This window comes from Schistocerca cancellata, chromosome 2 (assembly GCF_023864275.1).
Source record: "Schistocerca cancellata isolate TAMUIC-IGC-003103 chromosome 2, iqSchCanc2.1, whole genome shotgun sequence".
In the NCBI taxonomy this organism is placed as follows: domain Eukaryota; kingdom Metazoa; phylum Arthropoda; class Insecta; order Orthoptera; family Acrididae; genus Schistocerca; species Schistocerca cancellata.
In genome coordinates this window covers 527847581-527861132 of record NC_064627.1, presented here as the reverse complement: position 1 = coordinate 527861132, position 13552 = coordinate 527847581, and the positions used below count along the sequence as shown (strand labels likewise).

The 13552-nt window shown below is 38.1% G+C and overlaps 1 protein-coding gene across 2 annotated transcripts in view; it reads left to right on the top strand.

Annotated features, from left to right (window-relative positions):
* Positions 1 to 11098, top strand: part of LOC126162073 (plasmanylethanolamine desaturase) — a 64883-nt gene extending 53785 nt beyond the window's left edge. For both annotated transcript variants that reach the window (XM_049918342.1, XM_049918343.1), the window contains one exon: positions 9571 to 11098. In XM_049918342.1, coding sequence (XP_049774299.1) covers positions 9571 to 9831 — 261 coding nt within the window. In that variant the 3' untranslated portion in view covers positions 9832 to 11098. The remainder of the gene's footprint in view (positions 1 to 9570) is intronic.
* Positions 11099 to 13552: the final 2454 nt, after the last annotated feature.

The window sequence follows — 13552 nt, the reverse complement described above, 5'->3', positions numbered from 1 at the left end:
GCTTCGTATGTTTTCAGAACAAAATAAGTTTGATGCAACAGCCAAATAAAGCTGTGGCTCCTAATATTTGAAAAAAAATATTTTTGTAGGCCACCCCTTTTGTAGCATACTGTTGGTCATTAAAATTATAACATCAGGAAGGATACTTAATAATGGAATTTTACTTACCGTATTTACCCGAATTTAAGCCGCACTCGAATCTAAGCCGCACCTGAAAAATGAGACTCGAAACAAAGGAAAAAAAGATTTCCCGAATCTAAGCCGCACCTGAAATTTGAGACTCGAAATTCAAGGGGAGAGAAAAGTTTTAGGCCACACCTCCAAATCGAAACAAAGTTGGTCCATTGTAATATGAGACACAATTTGGGTCGAATGAATGACGATACAGCTACAGTAGTTTGGTTCGAGTCGTAAGCTTTACCAGGTAGCCATTGCTATGCGTCAGGCGCTCCTTCCGTATTTATACGGGTACCCTTCCTTTTTCACGTGCTTCGTCTGGTTTGAATAGATTGCTTATTTTGTTTGATCTGATAAGTGCGGTTTTCTCTGTTATAGGTGTTTACGTCACTCTAAGCTGAAAATGCATCACTGTACTGTGTCATGCATTGTTTGTCGCATTCTGATAGTGCGTGTTTACGGCCTGTCGCCGTTCGCGGCATGCCTTGCTTTTGTGTGCGCTACCGCCGCTTGCAACTAAAAAGAGGCGAATCGTCTCATTAGCGAAGCAATGTCAAGAGACTGCTATTTGTTGTTACTTACACTGCTGCTTTCTTTGAGAATGATCAACAAGAACCAAATAATAGGCTGCGTATGATAGAACATGTTCTGAATGAGAGTTAGGCGAAAATTTTTCTCCGTTTGAAAATCTTTGCGGCCGCTTCTTTAGTACATCAAATTCTGCACAGAAATTAGTCATCTTAGATTTAAAAATCTAGTCAGTTGCCGTGCTTCATTTCTGACTGAATCACTATTAGGCATAAGAATAATACGAATATCAACATGACACGATAAGTATATTCTTCCGCGTTTGCTGTTGTCTCACTCTAGTTTCGTAGTTCATTAGGCAGACAGGATTTAAATGAGATAGCAACAAACACGGAAGAATACATGGCAAAATGTTTATATTCATATTATTCTTGTGGTGAATGGTGAAGAGAATACTGCTTGTGATTCACATTTCATCAGGTTACTATTAGCAACCATCTCTTCTAACAGTTAGGAAAAAATTCCAAACTTTGAGTTGGCCATATTGAAAAACACCCCAGTCTTGCCAGTCAGATTTTCGTAGTACATTGAAATTCTACTACATTCGGAGATGAACAATACGGAATTTGTATTTACTTCGTTGGATAATGTATGAAAATGCAGTGGTCTAAACTCGGGGTGGAGAAAAAAAAGCTCGTCTTCCACCTTTTTTTTTTTTAATTTATTTACTGACGCAGAGGTTTTGGCGCCAGTATTTATCTTTGTGCCTACAAAGCATGCCTGTTTAGCGCTACATATATTCGACGGCAGAAGTTAGTTGTGGCGGCACCTACCAACATTTTTCAGAACTTCCGCTTGCTTTGCACTCTATTCTAAGCCGCAGGCGGTTTTTTGGATTACAAAAACCGGAAAAAAAGTGCGGCTTAGATTCGAGTGAATACGGTATTATACTTATACAGTATAGTGGAAAGTGCACGTGATGAAATTTGTTGGGGATTTGTGGTTAAACATAGAGTGAAATTTAGTACCCTTTCAGGGCATAGTGAAACTGAGCTTGGATGACAGATGTGGGTACATCACAATACAATGACCAGGCTGCTCGCTGTAACAGTGAAATGTCCTCTGTATTGCGGTAGGTCAAGATAGCGTGGACAACAGACAGTTGAGCATTATCTTATCATCACTCATTGTCGATAGTGTTCCTCATACCTACTTTGTGTGATCATGCTGAAATGCTAATCACTTGCATATCCAAACAAGTAGTGCATTTCATGCCAATTTGATATTAGTTGCATGTCATCTTCGTGGTGTTGAAATTTTAATGATTAGCAGTGCATTATCAATCTTCATAGTAAACATCTTGAGACAAATTGGCCAAACAAATTTCAGAATTTGGAATTATTTGCCGACTACAAATACTGTGACAGCTGTATTAGGTATATTGATGTGCTGCTTATTAGTGACATCTGAAAATTTGTGATGGACCGGGAGTGTGCACGGATGGCACAAACTTTAAAGGAAATAAACTTGGAATTATTTCATACCACTGTGGATCATCAACAGTGTCTGTTCTTTCAGACATGCAAGTAAATTTAAGAATGTCTGTGTTTTCTTTAATTTAAATCCAGTGTTTGGGTAATTTTGTACATATTTGTTTTTGCTGTTTGTAGAAGTGATGTGCACTGTAGAAAGTACTGCTGAGTGCCTTTCTGAACTGTCTATGGTTACAAAAATTTTGATAAGAGCCTGGGCCTATGATCATCATTGTAAAAGGCCATGGTGAAAGACTGCAATGGAAACAGCTACTTGTCATGCTTACGTGTCACCATCTCATTTTTTTCTACGCAAGTTCCATATCAACTGATTAACTGACTTCACAAAATACATACTATAGTATCAACAAACAGCAATGATGTTGCTGTAGTTATGCCCAGGTAACACCAAGGTGGAGGGAACAAAGTGCAATGGGCCAAGGAATACGTTCACTATTCATCATCATCGAGGAAGCTGTTAAGAAGTGAAAGGTGCCCTGACTAGGTTTGACCTGGACAATTATTAATTAGACATGGCATGGATTCTGCATATTCAGATTGTGTGAAACATGGCCAGAGGAGAGGAAACACTTGAGCATATAGTATCACACTGTAACATAAAAGCAGGGAGCACAACAAAGCCAAATGTTAGTGTGGTTATTTCCTTTAAAGTTTCAACCTAGACAGTAATGGATAACAACTAAAGTCAGGCCTCCAACATATTACTCAGGGAATAACAGCAGAATCATAGAAGAACTGTGAATGATGGTGAAGAAGTGAAGAAAAGGCATCAGTTAAGAAGTCTTGAATCTCACCAGCCTACAACAGATCATGCAAATAATACACAAAAAACACAGACTAAATCTGTGACAAGCTAAGCATAATTTGTAATTTTTTTGTAGTCAGTATTATTGTGCATAAGATAAACATGAACATAAAAACTAATGCTACTGTAGGATTACTTAGCTACAGATCTCCATTGGCAGTTCGGAATAATAACCAAATCTGGAGGTTCAAATTAGGGTTATTAAATTCAGGAAAGTGCCCTAGGGGTACAATATTTGATTTATATCCAGAGACTGACACTTAATGGCAGCTAGGGAGAGGATTAACTCAAATTTCCTCTACTGTCATCTGTTCTATAAATTTTCTCTCTGTGCCAGAGTCCTTAAGATGCTTCTTTCTATTCAAGAATAATAAATAAGCCTTGTTCTTAAGTATTATCCTTTTAAAAATGGATACTAAGAATTGTAGAAATATTCAGCTGTCATACTAAGGCCCTCGTCAGACGTAAAAAAACTGTCACACAATCACAACTCACACACATGACCACTGTTGCCTCTGCACAGTGATTGCATCTGAGGTAAGCAGCAATCTTTGCTGAGCTGGGTAGTGGGGGAATAGAAGAGATGTGGGGTGGTGAAGGAGAGGGATAGCAGGTTGGGTGTGGGAAGATGATAGTGTTGCCTCTGGGAGTGTGCAGGGATGTGGTGGGAATAGGACAGGGCTGTTAGGTGCAGTGTTGGGAGGCTGCACTGGGAAGGGGAGGAGGGGAGAGGCAAAGAGATGTAGTGAAGGGAAAAGGACTATGTAGGTGTGTTGATGGGATAGAAAGTCTATGTAGTACAGGTGTTGGAAAGGGAAGGGGATAGGCAGGTGGAGGACAGGGACTAGCAAAGGGGTTGTGGGTGGGGAAGGTTTGGGGGGGGGGGGGTGTTAGGGCAACAAGGGAATGCTGTAGGCAGAGTTTTTTTCCTACCTGTGGAGTTCAGAAAAGCTGATGTTGGTGGGAAGAATCCAGATGGCAAAGGCTGTGAAGCTGTTGTTAAAGTGAAGCATATCATGTTTGGCAGTATGTTTAGCAACTAGGTGGTCCAGCTCTCTCTTTGCCAGTTAGCCAGTCAGTAGCCATTCTGCGGACAGACAACTTGTTACTTGTCATGCATATGTGTAATGCAGCACAATGGTTGTAGCTAAGTTGTCGGAGAAGATGACTGCTTATGTAGCTGCCTCTGCCTTTGACGAGGTACGAAATTCGTGAGACAGAACTGGAGTATATGGTAGTGTGAGGATGTATGGGACAGATCTTGCATCTAGGTCTATGAATGAACAATGATATTGTATAGGCTCAGTGGGTGGGACTATCACTGTGGGAGGGATGAGGTAGATAGTGGGAGTCCATTTTTCATTCCAGGGCTCTATGAGAGATGGTTGAAACTCGCAGAGATTGTGATTCAGTTGCTCCAGTCCTCAGTTGTACTTGCTAATGATATGGGTGCACCTTTGAGGCTGGACAGTGACCCAGTCCCGTGTACTGTTTCTGCTCCCAGATGTGCTGACCAGCAAAATATTCAGCTTTGGCTGCAAGCCTCCTATTGCCACTACTCACCTCAGCAAAGATTACTGCTTACCTCAGAGCCTGGAGATGACAATAGCCATGTGTATTAGTTATGGTTGTGTGAATGTGTGATGGACTTACTCAGTCAGCTGAATATTTCTAGCATTCATTTTGATTGTGCACACAGTGTCGTCTTTGTGGTGAGTAGCTCTTCACCCTTTCCCTATTACTGTCGTTTTTGTTCCATCCTGGAGTTTGCCATATTATGATTACATTTAGTCACATCTGAACTATGGAATTGCATGCTGGGGAAACACTCAAACAGCACTCAGAACATTGAAAATTCAGGAGGCGGCCATTAAAATAATAGCAGCAAGTGAATAAGGGAACTGTGCAAACCTGGCTTCATAACACTTAACATACTTCCATTACCATGCACGTACTTAAAAGAAACCATTTTATTTTTCAAAACAAACATGATAGACAATGACAAAAGTTTGCAGATGAAATGGTACGTCCATGACCATAACACCAGAATCAGCAAACACTATTATACAACCTATACAAACACCAGAATTTGTCAGAGGGGTGCATTCTACATGGTATTGAAACTTTTCAGTAAACTCTCTGTAAAAATGAAAGCTATTGAGGATATAGTCCTTTAAACAAACCTTCTGATCATATTTACATTTTGACATTTTTATGTAATTAGTGATTTCATATATACGTAAATTACTGTGTACAATGTTGCACATTTATTTGCTTTACATATTGACTTCTAAAGTTATCATAGATACATTTTTCATTCTGTAGTGGAGCATCCACTACTAATGAAATTTCCTGGCAATTGAAATTGTTTGCTGTACCAGGACTTTTACCAGGGACCTCTCCCTATTGTGGGCAAGTGCTCTACCAACTGAGTTACCCAAGCAAGAGCCACAATCCGTCCTCACAGCTTTACTTCTGCCAGTACTACATCTCCTACCTGTCAACCTTCACAGAACTTCCCCTGTGAAACTTGTAGGACTAGCCCTCCAGGAAGAAAGGGTACTGCAGAGACATGGCTTAGCAATAGACTGGGGGGAAGTTTGAGAATTAATTTTTCACTGAACTTATGACTTTGCCTTTTGTGAGCAAGTGCTCTACCAAACAAGCAACCCAAACATGACTCACAACCCATCCTCAAACCTTTACTTTTGCTGGTACATTGTCTTCTACCTCCAAGCACTTGCCAGTAAAAGACAATGGTCCCAGTTTTGAGTCTAAGTATGCCACACAGTTTTAATCTGCCAGGAAGTTTCGTATTGGCACACATTCTGCTGATAGGAGAAAATTCATTCTGCAAAAATATCCCACATGGTGTGGTTAAGCCATGTCTCTTCAGTATTCTTTCTTCCAACAGTGCTAGTCTGCAAGTTTCACAGGAGAACTTCTGTGCAGTGTGGAAGGTAGGAGATGAGGTACCAGCAGAGGTAAAGCTGTGAGGATTGGTTGTGTGTCACACCTTGGTAGCTCAGTTGGAAGAGCACATGCCAGTGAATGAGTAAGGTCCCTGGTTAGAGTCTCAGTCCAGCACACACTTTTATCATCATCATACATTTAGTTCATGTAGTCTACATTATATATTATTCTCTTTGTGCCTAAAAAATAGTGCACTTGACTTGTCCGCTATCTGTAGCGTAACATGTTATCATAGATAAAAAAGCCAATAAATAAATGTATGTAACATAATCTATTAGTAAGTATTGCTTGTATTTCTATGTATTAATATAGCTAATAGTTTTTGTTATTTTCTGTTTCATAGCCACTGTCATTTTTACCACAATGTATGTGCAGCATCTTTGTTATTTTCTTGTAATAACTCTTTAAAGTAAAGTGGACCTCTTCAGTTTGCTGTTCAAAGTCCACTGTCTTTATGTAAAATTATTTACTATTTGATTAACATTCTGTTATAAGTCCCATATCTTTGTGGAAAGAGAATGTTGTCTGGGCTGCAATAAATTAATGCCTTTAAATATCCTTGTATATTTAGCTTTAAAGTTTCTATAGCTAAAATAAAGCTATGATCAAGTTAAAGATTGATTTGATGATGACAGTGCTTTACAAGGCTTGATCGTATCTGAGACAGTATGCCACTGCCTTCCTCTAATCTTGCAAGTGATTTATCCAGTCAACTATAGAGGGTCTAGAGTGTAAATAGACTCTAAAGCATAGTGCAACTTGGCATTTTCCATGTATACAAGTCATTGTGAGAGATCAAAGATATGATAAATGACAGGAAGAAATCCTTGGAATGTAGAATTTGTAGTCTGACACATGAGTAGCAAGTCTGTAGCTGCTAGAAAATCACACGTTGCTTATTTGTGTAGTTCGTTAACTGTCTTAGTCAGAAGACAATTCTTAAAGTGAAATTCAGCATTAAATAATAATTACCTGTGTGGTGCTAATAGCCGGAAGTCCCTACATTATACATAGCATACCTTTTAACTTTTGTCCTCTATAATTTACCTTACATAACTAGTGCTAGTACCCTCCCCCCTCCCCCCCTCCCCTCCCCATCTGCCACATCCCCCCACCCCCCACACACCTCCCTACCCCCAAGGCTACACCCAGAAACTTATTTCATTTTCTGTTTATTACTGTCACAAATTTGGATTTTCATTCGTTCGTTCACTGCATATTTCTAGTACAAAGCATGATGAGCTAGGATTTTTCAACAATTTCTCCCTCCCTATATTGCCATTCCAGACTTACTTAGTTCTCACGTAAGCACCATTTGTTTCATTGTTTATTCATCCCACATTTAGAGTAGTTTGGTCTGTGTAATTTTCACCACAAGCACATGGGAATTACTCATCTTAGCCGCGGGTCCGTAGAGGGCGGTATATGTGACGTACAGTATGACTGGTCAGCATTTGCACCCGGAATTTGTGAGTGTAAGTCGGACCTTCCTTGATCCGCCTTGGTGGGTTGTGTTGTCAGCTTTCCTCCTACCTGTGCATGGTGCAGCTCTCGTAAATGTTGTCCTGTGCAGATTCTTCATTGGCACATTGGATGTGTTTGTTGGTGGAAGCTAATTATTTGAAATTGTTGTCGGTCAACTTTGGGATATCTATTTACTCAAAATTAACATTCAGAATGCCATAATATCAGTTTTATTCCTATTAATCAATAATGAAACACTCATGTCACAAACTACTCATAACCGAGAGCATGGCTACCATCGAACAAGACAGGAAGAGCTCTTAACGCCGACTGCCGACTTTGGCACGCAGTCCGTATCTCTTACTAGTTTCGTCATAGTTCGTGGATTTACGATCACAGTCTTACTTCCTAAGGTATGCATTTTTTAATGAACGGGTGTGAATTTTAATGAGGCAAAATTATGATAAATAGTTTTAAACATCCAGAGGCCCCTGCTAGCATATGATAACATAGTTCTTTTCTTTGGGTTGCACCATATGTTTGATCTTTGGTAAAAATCACAATATCAATATCAGTCATTACCTGTATTATGTGTGATCTATTTTTTTCCAAGTAAGGGACAACTACAGCCAGCCTCTTTAGATTTCTCATTATTAGAGCTCTCCTCCATCTATTTTAGTTCCTAAAAGCTTCATTAATTTACATCTTACTAAAATTGCTTTTTCTGACTGCATGATTCAGGAAAACCAGTTTGAACTCCACAAGCTAGCCTTTACTGTGTATATAGATTTGTTAACACAGTTTTGTTTTTTGCTGGATTGTGAAAACTTTTTTTACAAGTCTGTGTGTAGGCATACAGTGCACCACAGGATGACAGAGTGACCCTTCTCATTTCCCTTTACGGGGAGTATTTTATCTTCCAGTGCAAAAGTGAACTGTCATTACAGATGTTAAATAATGACAACCTAGAGTCTGAATTTGAGCACATAAATCAGATGTTCAGAAAACAATATTATGAAAAGGATATATTGCTAGTCACCATATAGTGGAGATGATAAGTCACAGATGCACAACAAAAAAGGCTATGAAAAACTTAAGTTTTCAACCAAAAGGATGCCAGACACCGTGGTCACTTGTGCATTTGCATGTGGTCTGTTTATTTGTTGAAGGTCTTTTTGGCTAAAAACTTATGTGTTCGGCAGCTTTCTTGTTGTACCTATCTGTAACTCGCCATCCCACTATATGGTGAATAGCAATCTATGCCTTTCTTAATGTTGTCATTATTCCATCCTACATTTCCCATTATTTGATATGATACTTTCAGAAGAATAAGTTTGAAGAAAATTGAACTCATTTAGATGCTGGTACTAAAATTAAAGGGTATAGTCAGATGGAATGGAACATACAGATTCTTTCTGTACATCTTGCACACTGTGTTGCTACGTTCATCAAAGTAGGCCACATACTACAAAGGTGTGTCTTGAAACTGGGATTATGATCACCACCAGAGATTAAATATGTCATGACCCCTGAAAGACTACTTTGGTCTCAGACCAGCAGAAGAATACAAACTTCTGTGTAACTGTACAGAGGAACTGTTGACCAGACAGTCCTAACTGTGGTTGAATGCTGTGATGATTGCATATGGAACATAAAATAGAGATAAATATGTAGTAGCGACCAGCTTGAGAAAATCGGAATGAAATTGTGGCCCATTATGGAAGAATGCAGTAAATGTGGAGAGGTAATCTAGACTGCATGAAAACAGTTGTAACAGATATGGGAATAGGGGATCAGCATGCAGTTCCCATGCCTCCTTTGTCCTGAATGATTAAGCTATAAATATCGTGCTCACCCTACCATATTTAAGAATCTTCAGAGGGGGTGGGGGGTGGGGGTGGGGGGGAGAGAGAGAGAGAGAGAGAGAGAGAGAGAGAGAGAGAGAGAGAGAGAGAGAGAGAGAGAGAGAGAGAGATGCAATCTGTATTAGTCTAATGACTGCACTTCAAACTTTAAATAAACTAATGTAGAATTAAATTTGTATTTTCATTGATTTATTATTATTTTCAGATCCACAAGTGGTCACATACATACTTCGGATTGCCGCGTTGGGTTGTTCTTTTACAAGAGTATCACATAATACTCCCACGAAGACATCATCGGATTCACCATGTTGCACCTCACGAAACCTATTTTTGCATAACTACAGGGTGGCTTAACTGGCCATTAGAGAAGATACGTTTTTGGCAAATGTTGGAGTGTGTAATTGAATTCTTGACTGGTTGTAAGCCGAGAGCAGATGACTTTAAGTGGGCACAAAAGAGAACGTGAGGTGAAACACTGGGCTTGTGCCTAGTCTTTTCTCAGGAGAAAGATCTTTGTTGAACATACTTTTATACCTACTAAATACAACATCACTTTTTTTAAGTTATGCCATTTTTTGCATCTGGAATCTCACGAGGATGAGTCTGGAGCTTAATGTTTGGTCATTTGTTCCCAGTTTTTTGGGAACTAAATTGAAGAAAAACTGTTTGCCCTTTCTTCCCTGAATGTGTTGACTTTATGAACTGTAATTAATGAATCAGTGAGTGTAACAAAGGAAATGGTGGTTAGTTTTGTCTAACCAAACTACTTTTATTGCTCTGTTGTAAATATATGAAATATATTAGTACGCCACCTGGAATTGATAAGGCAGTATTCGAAGCAGATTATGCCTTCAGGGACCAAAGGGTAAGGTGCAGCACAGCATTTTTTTGGATGTAAGTAGTTCTTAATTATAATTTTTACTTTTATATTGGTGACTGAAAGCACTCAATAGAACTATAACAAATTTAGTGAAGTGATGATAATTGCGCATGAGCAGAGTTGTGCCCTTGTTTAAAGGCCAAAAAGACTTTCACGTACAATCGCTTTTGTAATTACATATACATATATATTTAATAATAACAGAATTTTTAAAAATGGGATGTGATGTGGCTGACTGAGAGCAATTAATGCAATACTGTTCATGTTGGTGAAGATGGTTTGTTGAATGCTTGGTGTTTTATTTTTTACAATTGACGTATTTGAAACTGCAAACCTGCGCAAGAGTATAAGGATGCCAGTGACTGTTCAGTGTTTTTTGTGGAGGTTGTTATGATAGGCTCTTGTATACAGTTTTTTTTATTGTCAGTTGCTTGCATATTTGTATCTGTGACAAAATTAGAAGCTTAATCCAAAGATTATTTTAGATAAACTATAGTACATCATCATTTCATATTTTTTATTACATACCATGTTTCCAAAACATCACTGTTGCTTAATAGTTTGTGTAGCTTTACTTATTTATACACTAAATTACTTATGGCTCATAAACTGCCTTATATATAAACTCTTTCATCGATGGTGCTGCCAGGAGTAGCTTGTATGGACCTACACATCGAGTGCATAACTAATCTATTTTTGCAAGTTTTAAAACAAAAACTGTGCTGGTTGTGACTGCAAAAGTTAAAAAAAAAAGCTTATGTTTGATTTCATTTCGATGGAAACATTGTTTTCTTGCACATAAAATTGTAAAAAAAAAAAGCATCTGACTTGTATTTTGATATGAAATTGATATGTGCCGAGATTGAAGGTAACATAAATTCCATACCAATTCCTGTAGGACTTTAATGTGTTGTGAATGAATGGGTTAGTGAAGAGTTGAAAATTTAAAAGTGCTCTTTTTTTATTCTTTTCCTGTTTCTTTATTTATAAACAAACACCATGATATTGTTGCAGTCTTGTATCTACAAATACAATCAAATGTTACCTGGCTGTGCAAAATTGGTTTGTCCGTAATTGTAAGTACTTGTTTTCATAGGTATGACAGTTGAAAAGGTGTACTAACTGAATTGCTATCTGCCACATTATGAGGCTGTACGTATTCTCATGTGTGTGTGCGTGTGTGCATGTTTTATACCAGAGTGCCCCAAGCTAGTCAGCTGAGTACAAATTGCTTCTTGTGAGACCTGTCGCCTCAAGTCCAAAAAAAATGTAGACTATGAGATATATTAGACTAAGTGCATAAACAGCACACTGCTTTGCTACAGTCATTGTAGTTATATAACACTCATCCATACAGGTTTATGTATTCTGTAATTATGTGGATTATGTTGCTAAGATGTGCCCATCTTGAGTCATTTCGTGACAACTCTTGCCTGTTCACTGGGGCAACACAAAAATAAGCAAATGAATCAAAGAATTAAGATATTTATAATTTCAAGAAAGATTGAATGGGTCAAAGGTTCTTGAAGGAAAGAAGAAGACGACGACTAGAGAATTCGAGGACAAGCCTGTGCGTAATGTTGTTAGTAATGGTAGTGGACCCATTGAAGTGTGTTGCTGGGTTCTTGAATCATGTGGAAATTGTCTGTGCATATAATCTGGAATAAATCTGGGCAAGTAGTTGAAAGATTTGGTTTCTGATCAAAAATATCAGTTTAATATACTTCAATTTTATCTTGTTTAAGTCAAATATGTGTACACATCAGTGACTGCTTATGTTTCCCAAGATTTAAAACGCAGCCCATCTCCTCAATAACCTCATCTCTTTCCTCATTACATTTTCTTCTGCTTGAGTTCATAGAGTGTACATACTACTGATCCCGTGCTGTAAGAAAATTGAATATCTTTGCTGCAGATTTCTTCCCTCAATTCTTCCCCTCTTCTTTCAATATTTTTATGCAGAAAAGCTACTCACCAGTGTGTGTTGTTGTCCAGCACACCTCCCCCCATCATTATAGTGTTGTTTCCGACATGTCATGCGATTAATCTGAAGCAGTAAGTACTTTTTGTTGGCTACTTCTTGTTATGGCTTCAGGGTAAGACTACAAAGGGTAGGTCTTATGAAACACTGAAAGAGAAGAAACGTGATTCGATTATTACACCTTTATCAGAAGTGTAAATTTACTTCTGTTGTGTGCAAAGTTTAGTTTGTGTGGCCTATGATGTATGCTCTAATGAAATGTACTTCACATTGGATGTTATCATTTACTCATTATACATTGTGGGGTAACTTTTTTTGTATCATTAATTTGTGCAACTAATTGTAAAAATGATGGGTTCCTCTGTAGCCTAAAGTGAGCAGTGGTATTTTCACAAGATTTTGGAAATAATTGAAAATATTTAACTGTGAAGTTATTTGATAGCAATGTCTGTTACTGTAATTTGGTTTCAGAAGTTTTGTGAAATAATTTATCTGTTCTTGTGAATTTTCAGATTATAGCTTTGATACATTTTGTTATTTCTTTCCCTGTTGTGTGAAGTTATTTGTGTACAGCGTGAATAAATTTTTCATGTGCTTGCTTTGTAAATACAGATTTGACATTGCAATCACTGTGTCATTGAAAAAAAAATTAAGGTCGTTCGTTATTATTCTTTCCTAAATGTCTATTAATTAGTTTTTTTACCTCATAAATTCATACAGGCTTGTGTGTGTGTGTGTGTGTGTGTGTGTGTGTGTGTGTGTGTGTGTGTGTGTGTGTGTTTTTCTGGTTACAGTGAAGTTATAGCTCAGTGGCATTGAATGTAATTTATCAGGACAGTCACAAGTTTCAATCATTTTGTTTTATTTTTACCGGTTTTACTGTATAATTTTACAAGAGCATCATCAGAAACTCAGGAATTTAATATAACAGTGTGTGACAATATGGAATCTCACACTGACATTAAAGAACGTATTTCATTTACAATACGCTAACTGCAACAATAAAAATGATAAATTGCTACTTACCATAAAGGTGACATGTTGAGTTTCAGACAGCCACAGTGAAAAGACTATTATACAGTAAGTTTTTGGCCCAAGCCTTCTTCAGAAAATGGAAAACACACATTCACACAAGCAAGCACACGTCACACACAATGACCACTATGTCTGGCCAGTCAGACAACATGGTAACTTACATTTTAAGACAGTAGTTGGCTGATTACATTGCTGGCACCGGAGATTAAGTTGGGTGTACAACCGTGCTTGCAATCTCAGTGGCAGTGTGTATCAAAGGCAATGTAGTATTATTATTGAGCAGGCTGTTTT